This window comes from Channa argus, chromosome 13 (assembly GCF_033026475.1).
Source record: "Channa argus isolate prfri chromosome 13, Channa argus male v1.0, whole genome shotgun sequence".
NCBI lineage: Eukaryota > Metazoa > Chordata > Actinopteri > Anabantiformes > Channidae > Channa > Channa argus.
In genome coordinates this window covers 4018564-4038618 of record NC_090209.1, presented here as the reverse complement: position 1 = coordinate 4038618, position 20055 = coordinate 4018564, and the positions used below count along the sequence as shown (strand labels likewise).

At 37.6% G+C, this 20055-nt stretch overlaps 1 protein-coding gene across 1 annotated transcript in view; it reads left to right on the top strand.

Annotated features, from left to right (window-relative positions):
- LOC137139361 (probable phospholipid-transporting ATPase IIA) overlaps positions 1 to 20055 on the top strand; it is a 34491-nt gene continuing 14436 nt past the window's right edge. The window contains exons 1-16 of the mRNA XM_067526481.1: positions 1 to 153; positions 2650 to 2794; positions 5068 to 5181; positions 6113 to 6221; positions 7084 to 7142; positions 8100 to 8151; positions 9228 to 9322; positions 10268 to 10348; positions 12188 to 12263; positions 12713 to 12789; positions 13016 to 13176; positions 13286 to 13428; positions 14555 to 14667; positions 15208 to 15417; positions 18219 to 18380; positions 19818 to 19910. Coding sequence (XP_067382582.1) covers positions 86 to 153; positions 2650 to 2794; positions 5068 to 5181; positions 6113 to 6221; positions 7084 to 7142; positions 8100 to 8151; positions 9228 to 9322; positions 10268 to 10348; positions 12188 to 12263; positions 12713 to 12789; positions 13016 to 13176; positions 13286 to 13428; positions 14555 to 14667; positions 15208 to 15417; positions 18219 to 18380; positions 19818 to 19910 — 1758 coding nt within the window. The 5' untranslated portion in view covers positions 1 to 85. The remainder of the gene's footprint in view (positions 154 to 2649; positions 2795 to 5067; positions 5182 to 6112; positions 6222 to 7083; positions 7143 to 8099; positions 8152 to 9227; positions 9323 to 10267; positions 10349 to 12187; positions 12264 to 12712; positions 12790 to 13015; positions 13177 to 13285; positions 13429 to 14554; positions 14668 to 15207; positions 15418 to 18218; positions 18381 to 19817; positions 19911 to 20055) is intronic.

The window sequence follows — 20055 nt, the reverse complement described above, 5'->3', positions numbered from 1 at the left end:
GGCGGCGTTTAGCCTCCGCCCAGAATCGCTCCAAACCCGGCGGACTGCCCACCACAGCTTCAAGCCGCTGCTAGGGGCTGCGAGAATGACCGACAATATTCCCCTACAACCTGTGAGACGGCCGAAAAGACACGACAGTAAACACAGAAATGGGTAAGAACGTCCGTCAGACAGCACAGAAAAATTACACAAAGCCATTTTTTATTTTTTTGAACAAACAAAAGGTTTACGTGTTTTGCTCGTCAGTGTAACTTAACGTTAGCCGCTCACTTGTTTAACAGCAGCGCGTCGACGTTGTCTCGGGAACTAGCTACGAGGTGGCGGGTTTAATGGGAGAGTAGCACTTAGGGGGAGAAATATTGACAAAAAGGATGAATATGTGCCGATAATAAAGACGTGGCCATTTAGTGTAAGCGTTGAAGCAGCTAGCTGCAGCTCCAGCTGACATCCGTGTTCCGGGGAGTAGTTGAGACAAGTGTCTTGACGCCCATGTCAATATTTGCTCGGTGCATTGAAGCTCGTTCTGTCAAGGAGCAGAAATCCCGTATAAATGTAGGCGCAGACTTAAAAGCACTGTGTCCTAAACTCAAATGCATGATGAAGGAGGGTTTTTATTTTTATTTTCATTTTTTTTGTGGTATTTAGAGCAGCAGATGATTGCGCAGGCCTCACGTACATGATGGGGAAGCAGGTCCAGTGTGGACAGTGCTGAAATGCAGCCAGATCGTTAGCTCCTGGTGTAAACACACTGTACGTCTTATGTTGTTCCAGCCCACTGCATGATAAGGCAAAGTGCGTTTTTTTGCATGTGAACTTTCGACATCAAAGCAAGCTGTTTAAAAAGGCATTAGGGAAAAAAAAAAAAAAAACCATGAAAGAAACAAATAGACCCAGTGCTGAAGATGACTTGCTATAATCAAGGAATGTGCTCCAGCTTAATATCTTAAATTGTGAAAAGCCAAAGTAAGTTTAGTTGTATGTCAGCTGTCAGTAACAAGGCCACTTTGTTCTGGCATAGGAATTAAATGGGATTGAAACACAACATAAAGGATAAATAGGATTTAAACGCTAAATTAGAATAATGCATAACATAACAGACCCGAATAAATATCCCCACAGTTTACTATTAAGCAAAAATTCCTCTTGGGCTCTAGAGCTAATCTATCGCTTTATAAACGTTTGTTAGTTTGGATTAAAAAGTTCAGTTCTACCAAATCCTTTGCCCCCCCGCTGTAATTTTACAACATGACATATGCCGTGACAACAATAACAACAGGGATCAGGGAAGCTAATAGCACATTATTGGAAAACGTTAATTTTAAAGGTATTTTAAATAATCTACAATATCTTTTTACCAATCTCTGTCATCTATTCTGGAAATGTACTTATGAATGGCTTTCATGTAACATCTACTGGGATCAAACGTGTATGTCATTATAGTACATTTATTACAGTATATATTTTTTTCCCCAAAGTCTGTAGATGCTAAACAACCTAAGAGACCTAAGATAGGAACGGGGGAACTCTTACCTCAATTTTCTACATTCAGATGGACACAAGTAGTACCTATCATTCAGATATAGCAGAGAATAAACAAAAAAAATTAATTAATTTCTATTTTTAGCAATCAACTGTTCAATATATCAACAAATAAATAACAATACTTTTTCACAGTAGACTTTATGCAAAGCACATGTGTTGCTAATCACATGAACAGTTTAACAGTGAGTTACCAGCATCTACATTGCCAGTGTCCTGAGAACACAGTAGTAATTTTATCATTAATCATCATACCTGGGCTTTTCCTACTGTGAGAATGTATTGTTTAAAAAAAAAATCCTTTAATTGGTTGCAGCCTTAATTTACAGAGGGATTCACCTATATGTAGTTTGGCGGTGACTTCCAGCATCTACAAACATAACAATGGAGATTAGGCCAGTTTACACTAGAAACAAAGACAAGGAGTGGCCTTAGAGGTACACTGCTCATTCTCTTCTTTGGCATTTTCTCATCAAGGGAATCATGTCTTTAAACTCAGTACATATCTAGGACAACTATCTTTTCATACATGGGCCAGATTGTGACCTAATCAAATGTTTAGTTTCTCTCTCTTTCTATTAGCTGTAAAGAATAAGCGACTGCAGTGTTTTTCACAAAGTACTTTACAGCATTTAGTTGTCAGGTGTTGCAGTCAGCTTTTCTTTATTGAATGCTATTGACTTTAAATGCTTTATAAAACCTGTGTTCTATAGTATTGTGAAACAAGTATAGTTAATGTTTTGTAACTAACAAAGTCTTTCAGTTATTAATCAGGAGGTCACTGGGCTTTTCTTTGAATGATATGGAACATTTTGGTGGAGTGTCACCACCCTTTTTCAGATGAAGTTAATATTTATTTTGTAAGGCGTAATCTTTCTAGATGTTTGCTCCATATGTTAGGGCTAATAAAAAGCCACAAATTAACAAAGAGATGTGACTTGAAATTCATTAAAAATTCTTTCAGCGGCTTCAAATATCACAACACATGTTATGAGTCAAAACACAGAATGCATTTTAGATTGAAATTTCTGAAATGAATCAACAAAATAAAAAAAAATTATACATTTTTTTGCATGTAACCATTTGACCCTGTCTACCACCTCCTCTCAGGTGCTGCCCTTGGTCAAGATGTTGTGGCATGGGTGACCTCCGTCCCCGCACCGTGTGGCTCGGCCACCCAGAGAAGAGGGAGCAGAGGTACCCCAGGAATGTCATTAACAACCAGAAGTACAACTTCTTCACCTTCCTGCCTGCGGTTAGTGTCAGTGAAAGGTCACCCCTTCACCCTTCCACCCTGTAAGCCACAGAAACCACCATCTGACTTTATGAGGATCAGTCTGTGGCTACAAAAGCATTCTTTTCATTAACAGTTAATTTTATTGTATTTATTTATTAGTTGATAATATTCTAATATTGTAATAGAATTATAGTAAGTATCTTCAAATAACGATTTATTCTATAAATAGTTTGAATAAATAAAGAACAATGCCAATTTGGACTTGGATCACTCATTTCATCTAACGGGTTTGTAACAGTATACAAAATTGATAAAATACTCACTTATAAGAAGCTTGCACCAGCAAACATTTTGCATTTATTGTGACTCAAACCATTAATCAATTATCAAAATAGTTGCTAATTAACTTAATCACCCTATAGCTTCAGGTGTAGAGCAGATGCCTCACTTGTGAATCTGTTTTGTGTTTTAGTCATCTTCTATATTAGCATGACTCTGAATGTTGAGACGCACACATGCTAGTACAGCTTTTACGGATATAACTTAAACATATTTTGACAGATTTGAAATGTTGCAATCTAATATGAAGGTGACCCCCTGGTTTGTATATGAAATATTTTAATACATTTTCCATTCATGAAGGCCAAAGAAGATCATTAGAAATATAGAAAAAAAATGTTTCCTTGGCCAAATATGCTACAGGGAAATTGCTTCTGGTGACAGTGCAGGTTGTGTAAACCAGTTAACCAGATAAAGACAATCTGAGGATACCATAAAGAAACCAAAGTGCAAGGGACAGGTGTGTGTGGCAGACCAAGCACAATTCCCTTAAGATCTTTAAATGATGAGTGGTGGAGTGGAGTTCCAGCCTTATTTGGACAAACGGTTTCCTGAAATCATAGCACTGGTCATCTTCACGATCACATTCACATTTACATTTTGAGAAGAGTGTGGAAGTGGCCGACGTGACACGTGCGAGGGATTTCTTGCGTGTACAGCCGTTACTAATCTGTGCGTTTTGGACTCAGGCGGTTTGCAGGCCCTTTTTTACATATATGCATTTGTTCTGACTTTTAGTTGTCTTATTTAATCTTTTTTTTTTGTATACGAAGGCACACATTGAAAGTTAAGTAGTAGTATATTTGTTTGGAAAGCAAAAGACAAGAGCCAAGCTGCTTTGCATTGCAAATTGTGATGCTTTTTATTTACTTTGAGGCATGTCAAGAAGTTCTTCTAATCATACTGTAGTCTTTGTTTTTTCTGTGCTAATCTAGTCTTGGCAGCAGTTTCCAAACAGCAATGTGAATATGCATGCTTTCACTTGGTAATAATGTTGCACATTGGCGGTAATGAAATTGCACAAGGTTGTCATATGTGTGTTAAAATTAACAATGGCATATTTTGCATATTGTTCCATAGTGGAAAGATTTGTTGGCTCTATTTGGTAGAAAAAAAAAAACAAAAGTTTTTCAGTAGAATTAAACAAATCAAGCAATGTAGGGTAAGAGCTGTGGCTCCTTTTTTATTATTCGCGACAAGAATTGCAACTCAACGTGTTGCAACTCAACAGATTGCAACTCAGCCTTTCACATGTGTGGAAGAATTATCACAGTATGTCATGGGTGACACAATATAGCACAGACATATGTTGCTATAGAACAGCAGGTTGCTGAGCTTGCTACACCATTTATAAAGTAGCCATTAAAACATATATTTCTATGTGTAATCTGAACAGAATTTGGGGAAATATTGCATTTTAGTATGGTTTTTGCCTCAATTGTGTTATCATGAAATTCAGAACATGAGTAAGACTGAAATGAAAGATTATTGGCATTTTAAATTAATTTGCTTTTTTGATAAATCAGTCTGTCCGTAAACTGTATGGAAACTAAATCTGCAATTTATAAGCCAGTGGTGTCATCTTTAAAGGTCCTCACTTTACTTTCACTTTTACAGATGACAACCAGCAGATTGTTCACATTTAATGCTAAAAGAAATGGTTCACATCTATTTAAGAAAAATGTTTCCCCCACCCCTACTTCTTAGATTTCTGGGCCACTGGTCAACTGAATAGTATGTATAGAAAAAACAAACAAATACTAACATGTAAGAATAAACATGAAAGTTATTTATTTTCTATAATATGTTTTTACCAGACACATAGAAACCAGTGATGTCAAATAAATCTGTCAGAGCCAGTCAATGATTAGTGAATGTCAGATACTGACATAATGTGCACAATAACATGCCAGTAAATATTTCCCCCTGCTTGTTTTTTTTTGTCTTTACAGGTGCTGTTTAATCAGTTCAAGTACTTCTTCAACCTGTATTTCTTACTTTTGGCCTGCTCTCAATTTGTCAATGAGCTACGCTTAGGTGCCCTTTACACCTACTGGGTCCCTTTGGTATGTGGCATTTCCCAAAGTTTTATTTCCCATAACTGTTAATTATTACAGCCAGTCGTTTTTTTTTTTTTTCATACTTATGTTTTGTTGACTGAGTCTTGGTGTCTTTTAAATATAAATTAGAAGTTGCCTGATCTGATGCAGAAAATTGGCATCAGTGCAGGTCAGGCCATTTTTAAAGTATCCATATCTGCAAAAATATAGCTGATCCAAATAAAGTCCTTAATTTACTGACCTTGTAATGCATATTGTCCATCACCCTGCTGATATTGCCCTCCTTAACAGTAGGATCTAAATTGCAGCCTTTTCCTGCAGAGGAGAGTAAAAAATGGTGTGTGAACATATTTGCCTTATTAACTTGTCATTATCAAATGGCAGTGTACAAACATTCATCCAAAAGCTTTTCATTTTTAGTCAGTACTGACTCTGCGCTTTCAAAAGGTTAAAATGAGAAATTTGTCCTACAGCAGGTCTTTTCAGTTGTCACTATTGAACATTACATCTCAGTAACTTGGTTAAAGTTTTCTCTGCAGCTAATCAAAGATTGTTTGTGACACAGTATACTATAGTTCACCATTGTGCAACTGCAATAGAGTGTTTATATTAGTAGTTTAAGAAAATCCAGTGGAGGGATACATTAGTTCCAGAAGTCATATTTCCTCATTCATTTAAAAAAAAACAGCTTGTAATATGTTTTGGACCTCGTGTTTGTGGATCATCTGGCTCCTAAAATAAGATGAAGCTTTACAGCTCTTATTTCAATCTGCCAGATCGTTTTGGTCTTGAGCTTGTTTTAGTATTTGATCAAAATCTGTATCATACTGAATACAAAAGGAATTGGATCAGTATCTGGGCCAGAAAAAACGCGATAGCCCACCCTGGTTTGTTTTTCTCTACTTTGGTGAAAATAATTTGACATTTCTCTCTCCAGGGCCTTGTTTTGATTATTACCATCATGAGAGAGGCCATTGAAGAAATAAGATGCTACCTTCGAGACAAAGAAGTGAACTCTCAAATATACAGCAAGCTTTCAACAAGAGGTAACACTTAGAAGCCTGGACAGTGCCTGTTGTGTTTTGGCTGTGTTCCCTTCCATACCATGATACTTATTTCTCAGCATCAGCGTCTATTAACTGTAGGAGTTGGTCCTATTAAAAATTATTGGGGCTAGGGGAAATGGTGGGTAATTCAAACCAGAGATGTAAAAGTGTACATGAGAGGCCTTGGTATAAAGTGCTACCAGCAATAAAAAGCAGGAGACCTCTTGTGGTTTCCATCACTTTTTCTCTTTGATGTGGCAGCTTGTTTTACCCATAAACACAATGACTGTTTGCCTCCATGACAGCAACCCCCATGCTTGTCTAAGGAAACTTAATGGTGTCAGAATCTGGTATTTTGTTTTCTTTTACGTCAAAGCTTTTTGTTCTGTTTGTAATGTTTTTTTAGTCAGAAGCTCAATGTCATTCTTGCAGCTGCTCTGTCAAAAAGTGATCCTCTTTTTGTTATGTGTACAATTTGATTGTATCGGTGGAGTAGAGTGCCTCTTCGAAGTCCAGTGAACCCTAAATGCATAGCAATATTAATGCACTTTAATGTCTTACATATGCAAAGCCCAGAGGTCATGACAGAGGTCAAGGGTCAGTGATCTCTTCCAAACAATTTTGGCCTTCATTCCGTATGGAATGGAAGAAAAGGCTCTACTCCCCCAGCATTCTTTCAAATCTGCATGGAAAATTACTTTTCCAAACTCTCTGTGGGGAGTGGTCTTGGTAGTCTTTGGGTGAACACCTAAAGACATTGTTGTTTGATATTTTTTAAGGTTATATTTGTTCAAAAAATATTTTTTTAAAAACTAAGTAAGATCTCCGTTAATTTTTCATTATAATTTGTTCCATGTTTCAGGCACAGTGAAGGTTAAAAGCAGCGGGATTCAAGTTGGAGATCTTATAATTGTGGAAAAGGTTTGTTGATGATCTTTTTCATCCACATCTGTAAAATGTTTAGCTTTTTAAGTTTGTCAGTTTACCATTATTTTATGACATCAAATAATGAGGGGGTTGTTAATCTTCGGTGCTCCACTGATGACTGAGGTCAAAGCAGTTAGTAAAGATTTTGTAATCTTGTGATCAATGCTGAGTGCCAGCTTGTCAAACTCAATGCACACACAACAGACATGGACCGTTAATACATTTAACTACATCTTAAACATCTTAAACATAAATTCAATTAAGTAGTGTTTATTGATATGTTTTTTTCTTTATTTAAAATCCTATTTCTAGCTTGTAGTTGTTTGAAAATATCTGAGTTAGGCCACATTTTCAGGGAAATCTGTTGCTTCTCGGTAGAAGAGTAGATTCTCTGAGGTCTTTGTACATGAAATATGAGAATTGAGTCCTGTCTTCAGTTTCTAACTGAGGGCTTCTGCCTGAATCACTCATTTCAGCGGAGCTGAAGGAAAGGTCACACATGTTGTCCTATGCACTTCACTAATAAGACTGAGTGATTCAGAGTTATGTGGGTTACAAGTAGAGTTGGAAGTAGTAGCTGACTAAAGAAAACCTTTGGAATTTCTAAATTAACCTGCTGCTTGAAGAGGCATAATCCTTTATTAGGCTATCGACCACTTACCAATAATCCAAGCAAAGTTCAGGTTTTGGAAAGCTGTCTAAATTAAATGATTGAATGGCTAGTGTAGTAGAGGGACCAGGTCAGGCGGAGTGTAAAAGCCTGTCAGGGTCCTGTTTAGGCCACGACAGGATGATTTGCTGGAGGGCTTTTTATTTTGACTTACTGGGTGTTACTAATGTGGCACATGAAAAGCTAAAAGTTTTAACTTCTCTACAGAGGAGGGAGGAGGAAAAGTGCAGGATCGGGAAGTGATGTTGAAGTCATGTTTTTCTTTTTGCCTTTCTTTGTAGAACCAGCGTGTTCCTGCTGACATGATCTTTCTAAGGACCTCTGAAAGAAATGGTAAACATCTGCTGGTCATTCAGCCAGATCTACACAACAGGCTGGCTGCCTGGCTGGGGAAATGACTTGTTTAAAAAGGCGCTGAGGTGGATGGATTAGCCCTGAGCCAGGACAGGAAGTCCTACAATGTCTAAAGTGTAATTGGGTCCAGTACTGAACTATCATTCAAAGTGTGACGAGTTCATAGTCCATTTAATGGCAAGATGGGCACTATATACAAAACATTGTTCTGGGCATCTTCGTCTATGGCAAATTTTGTCTTTCAAATGAGAAGATAATGGAAAGGAAAATCAAGGGCCACGCAAAAATCAAATGCAAAGAGAAAAGGAGACATGAGAGGAGGATGCCTCATCTGAATAATCAAATATGGATTAGGACAAGATTTGTCAGTGATAACAAAAACCTAGTGATATGTATTGTATATTTGCACATACACAAAAGACATATAAGTCCATTCAAAATAAGCACATCAAATGTGAGTTTATTTGGCTTCCATAAACCCAAATAAACTCCATAAGAAAAGCTACATGCATGTTGTTGTTGCACCTTCCTGTTGGGGGAAGAAAAACATCAGCTATGTTTTACTGGAAATAGTGTTTGGTTATCTCCCTTCCATGTGGAGGCCATTAGGTCAATTATGAAGAGCCTAGGCCAGGATTTAGAGTTTTGGGCAGGATGACGCTTGCAACCCCAGTGGGGGGATGGGCATTGTTTGATGCTCCCAGCTCTACTCCAGCTTGATTTCACAGCAAATGCAGCTCAATCCCATTAATAGGAGTTGCTATTTATTTGTGACTCCAGGATGAACGTGTTTTTAGGCCCTTTTCATGTTCTTATTTAAGCTAGGATCTTAAAAATAGTCGTGTGTTTGAAGAAATTAGACCAGAAAGGATCAGAAATTAATAGCAGCCTTGAGCATGTATTGAAAGTGTGATGGTATGTACACTTAAAGCAGTTATTAAGAAAAGAGATGGTGAGGTTCCTCCTTTTAACTAAAAGCCTATCTATTATTGCCCCCTAGGGGTGAATGTGTTTTAATTTGGCATCAGTGGCATTTCTTGTCCTCTCCTTCCCAGGCTCCTGTTTCCTACGGACTGACCAGCTGGATGGAGAGACAGACTGGAAATTACGCCTCCCAGTGGCCTGCACACAAAGACTACCAACTGCTGCTGTGAGTCATTAACTAAAGACTGAGAGGTGGTAAGGCAGCAGGAGAACATAACAGGGCTGGAACAATTTTAGTTTATGCCATCACTACGTTATGGTCCAACAGAAGCAGGTCTTTCATTAGACATTTTACTACAGTCCAGGATGAAATGGACACGAACAACATTTTAGTGAATAGTAAGACATTTGGGACAACAATTTAATTTGCAGTATTACAAAATAAATTAATAAATACAGTCAGTTAGGGTTTAAATTTATTTATAGATCTCACAGGCCGACACCAACTATACACAAACAGGTATATGGCTGGTGTCAGAAAGAAACTCCCACCTAATTAGGGATGGATGGCATTGCTTAATTTTGATTAAGAAACAACTTAATCTGCTAAGCAAAAACCTTGATTAGCTGCTGTTGGCAAACTAATAGTTTAGAGCTATAACAATCAGTCTGTTAATCAGAACTTCAACAGAATAAATAGTTGGCAACTACTGTCACAATTGACTATGTTTTAAGTAAAAGATAAAAATAATTGATTCTGACTTTTCAAATGTGAAAATGATTGTTGCTTAGGCAAATGAGGATAATTTAAAGAAAGGCAATGCTCCTTTCCAACATGTCATTAACCAACCTATTAAGATAATGGTCAGTTTAAAAATAATTGATAGAATTGTTAGTTACCACCCTGGGTTGGACTCAGCCCTGAGCGGCTGCTTTTCTCCACCCATGCTCCTTCTGTCATCTCCTGTTTTCTGATCCCTGGAGACAGGATGTTTTTTTTTTTTCTGTAGAACTGAAATACCCAACTTTGTTTTGTGTCTCATAGAAAGTTATCCTGTATTGAAAGAAGGTCTTTATGTAAAATACAAAAGCACACACTGCTGCAACAGAAAATGAACCATGTGACTTTATCCATTGACTGTGATTATAAACTGCTTTTCATGTGTCACAGGACCTTCTCCAAATCAGATCATATGTGTACGCAGAGGAACCAAACATTGATATCCATAACTTTATTGGAACTTTCACCAGGGTGAGTGTACTTTTCTGCTGAATCCTAATCCAGTTTCTGTGAAGAACCCCTTTGTTTATAACATGTTGGTCCCGTGTCAGAATATGCTCTCTGTTGTCTCATAAGATCACGGTAGTAAATGCATTCATTCACGCTACATCACTTAAGCACAAATAAGAAAAATCATTGGTTTCATAAATCAGGGCTTGATAATTACTTTTAATCTTGGAGCTACTGGTGCCTCCAAAATGGAAAACAGATGGAAATTGAGGAGCAAAGTTGTTAATTTTAAAGATTTAAAATGCTTCTCCTTTTTTTTTTATTTAACATGACAAGTAGCGTATGAATAAGACACAGGGCTAAATGTAAATGTAAAATGACTTAACTCAAAAAGGCTTTTGAAATTTGAGAGGTCTTTGTAAATCACGAAGGACCAGGATGCTTTGTGTATGCATAAATGTGTCCATTTTTAAACAGTAATGAAGCTACTCATTCATTTTTGTTTGTTTCATAATAGGATAGGAATGGGGTCGGATTTGCCTCTGACCGAAAATTTCCAAGAACTTACTTAATTTTGAGATATGAGGCAAATTAGGTAGAACACACCATCCTTATTTGTGTGTGAGTCTTGCCCTCTGTCTTAATACCAACACAGAGAGGACAGAAAGACAAAAACAACAATTTTATTCAAAATGTTTTCAGTGGATTCACGAGTGAGAAGCCATGCACTTATGCACAATGATCATTAAGGCTTTAGTGGCAAAAAAACTAATTCATCAGTAAAGGAAAACCACCAGTTTACTCATTGCTAATCATTTCAAAACATAGATATCAATTTGTGCTCTTTGTTGTCCCTCCTCTACCCTTGAGTCCCATTTTACCTTATTTCTGAAATTCTCATTTGTGAAAAGACTGAAAGGAACATTATTGTAAAAGAGACCAAAGACTTCAACAAGCCAGCAATATAATAATAATAATAATAATAATAATAATACTTTTACACAGTTTGAACAGAGTCCAATGTGATTTAAATACTGGTAAATGGTAATGGAAAGCTATTTTACAAAGAACAAAATAACAGGGTTTTGTAATACCGTTGATGTAAGATTCAAAAGACAAGGTGCTATTGAAGAAAAAAAAGAACTAATTCTATAAGAATGACCTCTGTCTTATTAATATTAATATAAAACCATTAGAAGTAAACCAAGATTTTATTGCATCTAAGCAATGAGTGAGGCAGCTGGTTGGAACTGCTGAGTTGGGCTTGGTGGATATACAGAGTTTTGCATTATCTGCATAGCAGTAAAAGTATATACCAGATTCCCTGAAAACATGACCAAGACGAAGAGACAGATTTGAAACAAAAAGTGGCCCAAGTCAGAGCCTTGTGGGACACCACTAGCGACAGATTAGGGCTGAGAACAAATGTTTTAGTTGTACATAATGGGTATGATCATAGGTATTAAGTGAATCAGGTGAGAATAATGCCATCAATTTAAGTGCTAATAGCTGTGTGGTTCAATAATTAGCCTACGTGGTTCAATAAGATTGGACGGTAACAAATGCTGCGATCAAAGCTGGACTTTCAAAGCTGGTTGAAAGTCCAGTATCCGCAGCCATTAACAGATCATTAGCAACCTTAACCAAGGCTGTTTTAGTATTAACTCAGAGTGAAAAGATTCACACATTGATGATAAGAAGACAATGTGCTGCAACAACTTTATCCAAGATTTTTTAGATAAATTCCAAATGGTTTTCAATGTCTAAAATGTTTTAGGTGTGATTGGAACATTTTCTCTTTACAAATCCTCTTTAAAAAGCGTTATTCTGTATGTCTACATATAATTTCCCATGTTACAGGAAGATGGAGACCCTCCAGTCAACGAAAGTCTCAGCATTGAGAACACCCTGTGGGCCAGCACCGTTGTCGCCTCTGGTAAATGTCTGACTGGTGGTGAAGCTGTTCAGGAAGTAACCTCGACCAAGCTTTGCTATGAACGTACAAAGCAGCTCTAAGCAAAAATGTTAATGTTTGATCATAGGTCTAATTAAACATACACACACACTCAAAAAAGAATCAAACTTTAGCTTGCTTAAAAAAGAAAAACTCTAATGGTAAGAAAGTGTGTTACCTTCACCTTCTACCTTCTGAGATTGAATCTATTTTAACTCATGCTAACATATGTTACCAGTTAGGCAGTTGAAAATCTGCACCCTACATACCAAGTGACATTCTTAATTTGAAAAAGTCTATACATGTCAAAATTATAAGTCTAGGAACCATCTTCTTGCCATATCATGTTTTATGTTTCTTTATTATTATGACCCGAGGCTTTTATTTTATTATATTATTTTTTTGGGGGGGTCTTTTCTCCCTCCCTCCAGGCACAGTGGTGGGGGTTGTGATTTACACAGGCAGGGAGCTGCGCAGTGTCATGAACACCTCTAACCCAAGGCACAAGGTACAGTAGTGTGAACCAGACCCTCAGGACCCGACACTGGGTCATTTAGTTTACACAAACATGTATTTAGCTTGTTGAATTTGATTTTAATGGATTAGTAGATTGTTATGTAACTTTAAATAAATGCATAATTTTCTTTCGACCTACACATTGTACATACACAAATAAAATAATTTGTGTATAAAATTATTTGACACAGAATGTTTGTCTCTGTTTCCCATTGTAGGTGGGATTGTTTGACTTGGAAGTGAACTGTTTGACTAAGATCCTTTTCGGGGCATTGGTGGTGGTGTCCCTGGTCATGGTGGCCCTACAGCACTTTGCTGGCCGGTGGTACCTCCAGATTTTTCGTTTCCTTCTGCTCTTCTCTCACATTGTGCCCATTAGGTGCGAACTAAGATTCTCTATTGAAAAGCCATTAGCAGTTATGTATTGTACTTTTGTGTTAGGACTTTATTGTTTTATTAAAGGCTGTTCACTTTTTTATTCCATCTAGTTTGCGTGTCAATCTGGACATGGGAAAAATGGTTTTCAGTTGGATGATAAAGAAAGACTCCAAGATCCCTGGTACGGTAGTGAGGGCTAGCACAATACCTGAACAGCTGGGACGCATCTCCTACCTGCTGACTGATAAAACAGGTGAGATTACAGGAGAATGCAGTAAAACAACTACTTTTTTAAAACTGCATTGGTTGTGTGGCCGAAAGAAGCACTCAGCCATTATGTGGGTCAGTAAAATAGGTGGTTAAAAGGCTGAGCATTTACTAAGTACCTAGGAGAACTGAATTTGTTTCCTTCCCTGGGGGTTTTTGCTGTGTGGTGGGGTTTCTGCTTGTACAGACCTGCTTATGGGACCCTTAAATCCTAAAACAGTCTCTTATCCGTATACACCTTCAGAGCACCGAACACCTCCACTAGTGCACTTCCTTAGGCGAGGTGTTGCACATCAGATTTATAGGCCTTATGCCTAATAAAATGATCAGCCATTTCCCAATCCAGAGCGCGATAAGGCTTGGTGGGGTCTGCAGGTCAGGCTAATGTACCCACATGGCCCCTGGTGTCTTTTTGATAAACTGGCAGAAAATGCTGTAAACGTTAGTTAGGGATGCAGAGTCTCTGTGTAGTGTCTAAAGTCACCATAAGGGAAATTAAAACTTTGTTTTACAATAACTCACTGATAAATGTCTGTAAATCCCAACTAGTGAAAGGTAGGATTTCTTTTCTAAATATTTCTAGATCTGTTGTTGAAATTGTAATTACAATCTTCTTCAAAGGTATTGGGACAGCAAGGCCGATGTATTTGTTTTCGCTGTAAACTGAAGACATTTGGGTTTAAGATCAAATTAAATATATAAGACAAGTTTGTGAACTATCTCTACACTGTTTAATTAAGCAAGTAAATGTCCAGAAGAAAGATTTAAATAAAAACATACTCCTTTAATTCAGTCTAATCTTGCAGCATCTTTAAAAAGATGATTGTTGTACTAACAACACAGAATGTTATTGCAGTGCCCTTAATTGTTTTCGAAACTTCTATAGCGTTCATGTCCCTTTTAGTTTGATCAGATAGAAAAGGTGATATCTTGTAGGTGTAAATAACATGAAATAAATTCTGTACTTTGTCTAGTATGTATGTTTTCATCTTGTATCCAAATGTCTTCAGGTATAAAGCAAAACAAAAAAAAGTAGTGGCTCCGCTTGGAGGAGACTGTATCTCTATTATTTACTGTTATAATTTGAATTCCTGTAAAATAATCTTTACCAGGGACTCTTACCCAAAATGAAATGGTGTTCCGGCGGCTCCATCTGGGAACTGTGGCGTATGGGATGGACTCAATGGATGAAGTACAGAGTCATGTGTTTAGTGCCTACATACAGGTAAAAATAAACATGCATAAGACTATGCGGTTCTTCTGTGTCACAACATCATTAAATGTTGAAATTTTAAAAGCTTGGGAAAATCACAGTTTATTTTTAAGAGACATATCAGTTTGTGATTATTGTTTGGGTAAATGCACTCTTTGTCCCCGTTGACACCAAAGGTTAGTGAAGCAGGAAACAGGATTAGCTCACTAGCAAATCACTGACCAGACTCCTTTTAATGACACTGTCATTAACCCCTGTAGCACACCGCTTTCTAAAAATAGCAAGGCCACAATGCAAAAGCAAATTGTTCATATTCACACATCTGTTTATGTTTACAGGCCACTATGACAGCAGTGGGGTTGGTAAAGCAGCTAGTTAACCACACTAAAACCATTACATCTCCTGTTTATAGTTTCTCTTTTCTAATGAGTTTTTGAATGTGTGACTTTGCGGTTATGCAGCTTATCAGAAAAAGCTTGACCACCTCTAGAATAAAAAAGTGCTAGAATCTTTTTTCAGATTTGTGTATTACTATTCTGTACTTGTCCCCAGCCTACCCATGACCTTCCAGTGTCCCGGGCACCTGCAGCCACTAAGGTCCGCAAGACCATCAGCAGTAGAGTTCATGAGGCTGTGAAGGCCATCGCCCTGGTACATAATGTGACACCCGTATATGAGTCTAACGGTGTGACAGATCAAGCTGAGGCTGAGCAGCATTATGAAGACACATGCAGAGTGTATCAGGCTTCCAGCCCAGATGAGGTATGATAAGAATGTTTATCATTCCCAAGTATGATACATGTGCTTTATTGATTGGGTCAGTGCAGAAATGACATGCTTCTTATTAGAAAATTATGTTTTATGAACATAGAGCATCTACTGTTTTGAATATTTAATTGGTATCACTGATCTTTGATTCAATTAAAAGTCCAAAAATAGTCATGTGCTGAAAGGGCAATGGTTCTGTGTTCTCACCCTAAAATATAATTTGTGACTTTTAACCTTTTACCTGTACACACAAGCCTGAATTGTGTCATCACACCGACTGCAGTCTGTAAGACATTGGTCCATTATGCAACCTACACTAATGTGATGTGGAAACTGCAATACCACTTAGAAAAGTCATAGTGAGTAAGAAGTCTCTTTCTTAATAAACTGTAGAAGACATCTTCTGTCTGTGGCGCAGGAAGGTAGAGCGGTTGTCCACCAATCTCACAGTTGCTGGTTCAATCCGGTCCCATGTCGAAGTGTCCTTGAGCAAGACACTGAACCCCAACTTAGTTGCTCCTGGTGAGTGTTGGCCAGCTGCATAGCAGCTCCCTCATCAGTGTGTGTGTGATTGTGAGAAGCAGTGTAAAGCGCTTTGAGTGCCAATAGGTAGAAAAGCACTATATAAGTGCAGAACATTTACATCTTGTGTTTAGTTGAACTTTAGAAGTGGCCCACTATATATTAAATATTCACTCTTTCAAACAGAGATTTCATTTATGGGTAATTAAGTTATTTTGTGCACAAAACAAATCAGTCACACATATATATGTTGAAGAATATGTGGCCAGGGTCCCTATCTAACATTTAATAGATATATATGTGTGTTTTTGGACAGTGTAAAACTTAAAAATTCCCTTATTTTAAAGAAAGAAACTGCTAATTTTACATTTAGTCTACTGGAAAATGTACATTAAGGTGTTGTGAGAGCTGTAAGTAATTCTTTAAAAATCCCTTTACAGTCAGTATAAGTGACACTGTGACTCTGGATTGCCATAATTTCACTGTGCACCTGTGCACAGTTGATTGGCTTACTTCAGAGTGATGTACAAACCAATAGTGATTAAAATCATTTGACAACATTTGTAAAAATTTGTCATTCATGCATTTTGGAATAAAGAATCATGTCGGGCGGGTATATTTTAAATGTTGCAGACACATACACAGGCTAATTACTGCTGCGGACTGGTGGACATTTTAAGTAGAAGCATTTAATTGTTGTCTGTATGGGGGCTGTTGAAAATTCTCTTAATTTAGAAAAATTACTAAAGTTGTCTTATTACTATCTATTCAATCTTAATAGCTTTACAGTATATTTGTGTCATTAGTGGCTATTATCTTGAAAGAATTTGTTCCTTCAAAAGGAACATTCACAAATTGACTGTCCACATCCTTGAGCAGTATGAATTCTTAGAACATCACAAAGAGGACTGCAAAATTTGACTTCATTTATTTCCTGCTGCATAAATACGGATTTCCTTAATGTCTTCCCCAGCCCAATGCACTTATGCCACTTTTAATTTCCTCTCTGATGGCATTTTTGATAGAGCCCTGCAACGTGTGTTGTGACTGTGCTGGCTTTTGTTGTGGGTTGGAACTGAAGCTGTTTTATTGTTTTAGGTCACATTGGATACAAATTTAAAAAAAAAAATGTTAACTGTATATTCAGATTCAGTTTTCCTTCCTACAGCTTTCAGGAAGTCTTGATAAAGATTGGTTTTTGACAGTGTGCCTTAAGAACACAATATGTTTCACAATAACATGTTTCAAGTCTTAATATGACAACTATCTTATCCATATGTAATATTTATCCAAATCATGACATTTATTAGGTGTGGTTCACAAAAGAGAGCTGATCTGAATCACTTTGCCTTTAAGCTTAGAAAAAAAAAAAACATGTCAGCCAAGCAGCAGTTCTGAGTCAAACCAATAGGATCCAGCATTATTCAGTCTAGTTAGAAGTCGACAGCAAACCCAGATGCTGCTATTAAAAGGTGGTGCCATTGTGGCAGACACCAGATCCAAGAATGCCTCCACAGTGAATATTTAAAGACTCTGACTAAGCACAATGTTCATATTTCCTAACCTGGATTACAAACATTACAGTAGTCAGTTTTTCTGATGTGAAAGTGTTCCTGGCCATGCATTGTCAGACTATATGGTCATGTTTTTTCCAAAATAAGTCATTTCTGAACCAGAAACCTTGTGGTTTTTAAGTTAGCGTTTTCTCTCATCTGTGTTCATTTGGCTCTCTGCTATTAGTCCTGTCAGAAAGTGGATGATGAATTGGGAATGTGATCTTGCTTCTGGTTTGGAAGCTATTGGGCAATACACACACACACACACACACACACACACACACACACACACACACACACACACACACTGACATTGTGTTAATGGATGTCATTTGCGGTTGTCCTTCAGAGAGGACTGAGCAAAAGCAGTATTTTCAGTTCAGAAATGGACATCTTTCTAGTTTATCTAATCAATAGTCTTGAGTGCTGAAAATGCTTGAGCTATTGATTAAGGTGGAATAGTTACTGTGCTCTCTGACAACGAACTCCATAGTGTCCTGCACTATTTTCCTTGTAATTTCCGTAATTGAACATCAAGTTGTCTTTATCGCAAGAATAGTAAAAGCTGTGTCTTTGTATGTGATGATTACATTTGACTCTTTTGTAAAAACACAATATTAGCTGGTTGAACATTGCAGCTTGACCCCAGCCCCTTTTTCACCATTATTTTCGTTATTAATTGCCTCACACTAAACTCTTTGCATGCTGTGTTGATAGGTATCGCTGGTGCAGTGGACTGAGAGTGTGGGGCTGACACTGGTGGGAAGAGACCAGTCCTCTATGCAGCTAAGGACCCCTAATGGCCAAATACTGAACTTCACCATCCTGCAGATATTCCCCTTTACCTATGAGAGCAAGAGAATGGGCATCATTGTGCGAGTGAGGATGATTTTGTTTCCTAGTTTGCACGTTGCTTAAAGAGTATTTTTTTTTATGTATGACCTTAATTACCAATTTCAGAAAACACGACAAGAATGCAGTAAAAACTAATGTGTAATTTTGCTTTTGTCAGTCTCACAAAAGAAAAGATTTTCAGCGTCATCACTGTCGTCCCTTTAGTGTACATGTAATCACATTTTTTAGGGGCCAAGGACTGCATGGGAGACGGACACAAAATTGAGACCGAGGCATGTTTACTACTGTGTTGCATCACTTTTCCCTTTAATGACACTTTTTATATTGTTTGGGAACTGAGGATACTAAATGTTGCAGTCTTGCAAGTTTTTCTCGTTCCTGCTGGATACAAGACCTTAGCTGCCCAATAGCCTGTGGTCAGTATTGTCTGATTCTGAGCCATACATTTTCAGAAGGAGACAGCTCTGACCTGTAGGCAGTTTAACCCCATTCCTTCACAGATTCTGACTTTTGCACTGTTTCCTGATAACAGTTTGGGTGATATTTTTCCCTTTGACCTAAGCTGAAATATGAACTTACCTGATACACATCACATTTCCACTGTCCTATAAACATGAGCACAGGCCCAGAGAACTCCGCCGTGTTTCTGCACAGCATTGGTGTATGGCTTCCTTCTTGCATATACAGCTTTCATTTCTTGACCCAGCAGCAGACTGCATTAATCGACAGCTATTTTATTTACGAGCCCTTATGGATAAAGTCCTCACAGTAGTATGATGATTTCTCATGAAATGCAGCCTAAGGGCTTGAAGCTCATGCACATTTAACAGGGGTTTTAGCCGTTGGCTTTTATACATTACCACAGACTAACTGAACCTTTCTGTAGATGATGAAGGACATAAAATCTTCACAGTCATTTGGTGAATGAAAACCTTGAAAAGCTTTTATTTGTAGTTTTGTCAGATAAATTATGTTTGAGTAAACTGAAAAATTAGAGTTTTACCTTTTTAGAAAAAGTCCTAACATTTCTGGAAATGCAGTTTGTATTTTAGAACTGGTTGCTAGGAAGCAGATTGTGACTTGAATCTGGCCTTTACAAGACAACATATGAAAAACAGATTATTATTAAAAACCTATTATCTGAGAAACAGCTCAACTTAAAATAACCTCTGACTAACTTTGATGACTAACTTTATTTTAGTTGGCCGGGCCATATCTAAGCAAGCTTAGGATTCTAAAACTTGACTTCCTTGTGACAATATTTTCAGCTTTTGTAAACCCTTGTGTGAACCAAAATAAATGATGCGTTTCTAAGCGACACCAAATCTTAAAATAGTTCACATGCACCTGGTTCCTGTGGGTGTGACCTGGAAGTCCCTCCTGTTTTTGATGTATGATATGTCAGATTTGAGAATTTATTAATGTCCCTTACTGAATAACATGGAGATATTGGTTTTCTAGGATGAATCAACAGGAGAGATCACTTTCTACATGAAGGGTGCAGACGTGGTGATGGCGGGAATTGTACAGTATAACGACTGGCTGGAAGAAGAGGTAGATTTCCCTGTTTTTTTTTTTTTTAATTATGATACAGCAACAGTGATTTAATTCCTGAACACTCAACCCCAAGTTGCTCCCGGTCGGTCAGGTGCATGCATCCTTGCATGGCAGCCACTGCCATCGGTGTGTGAGTGTGTGT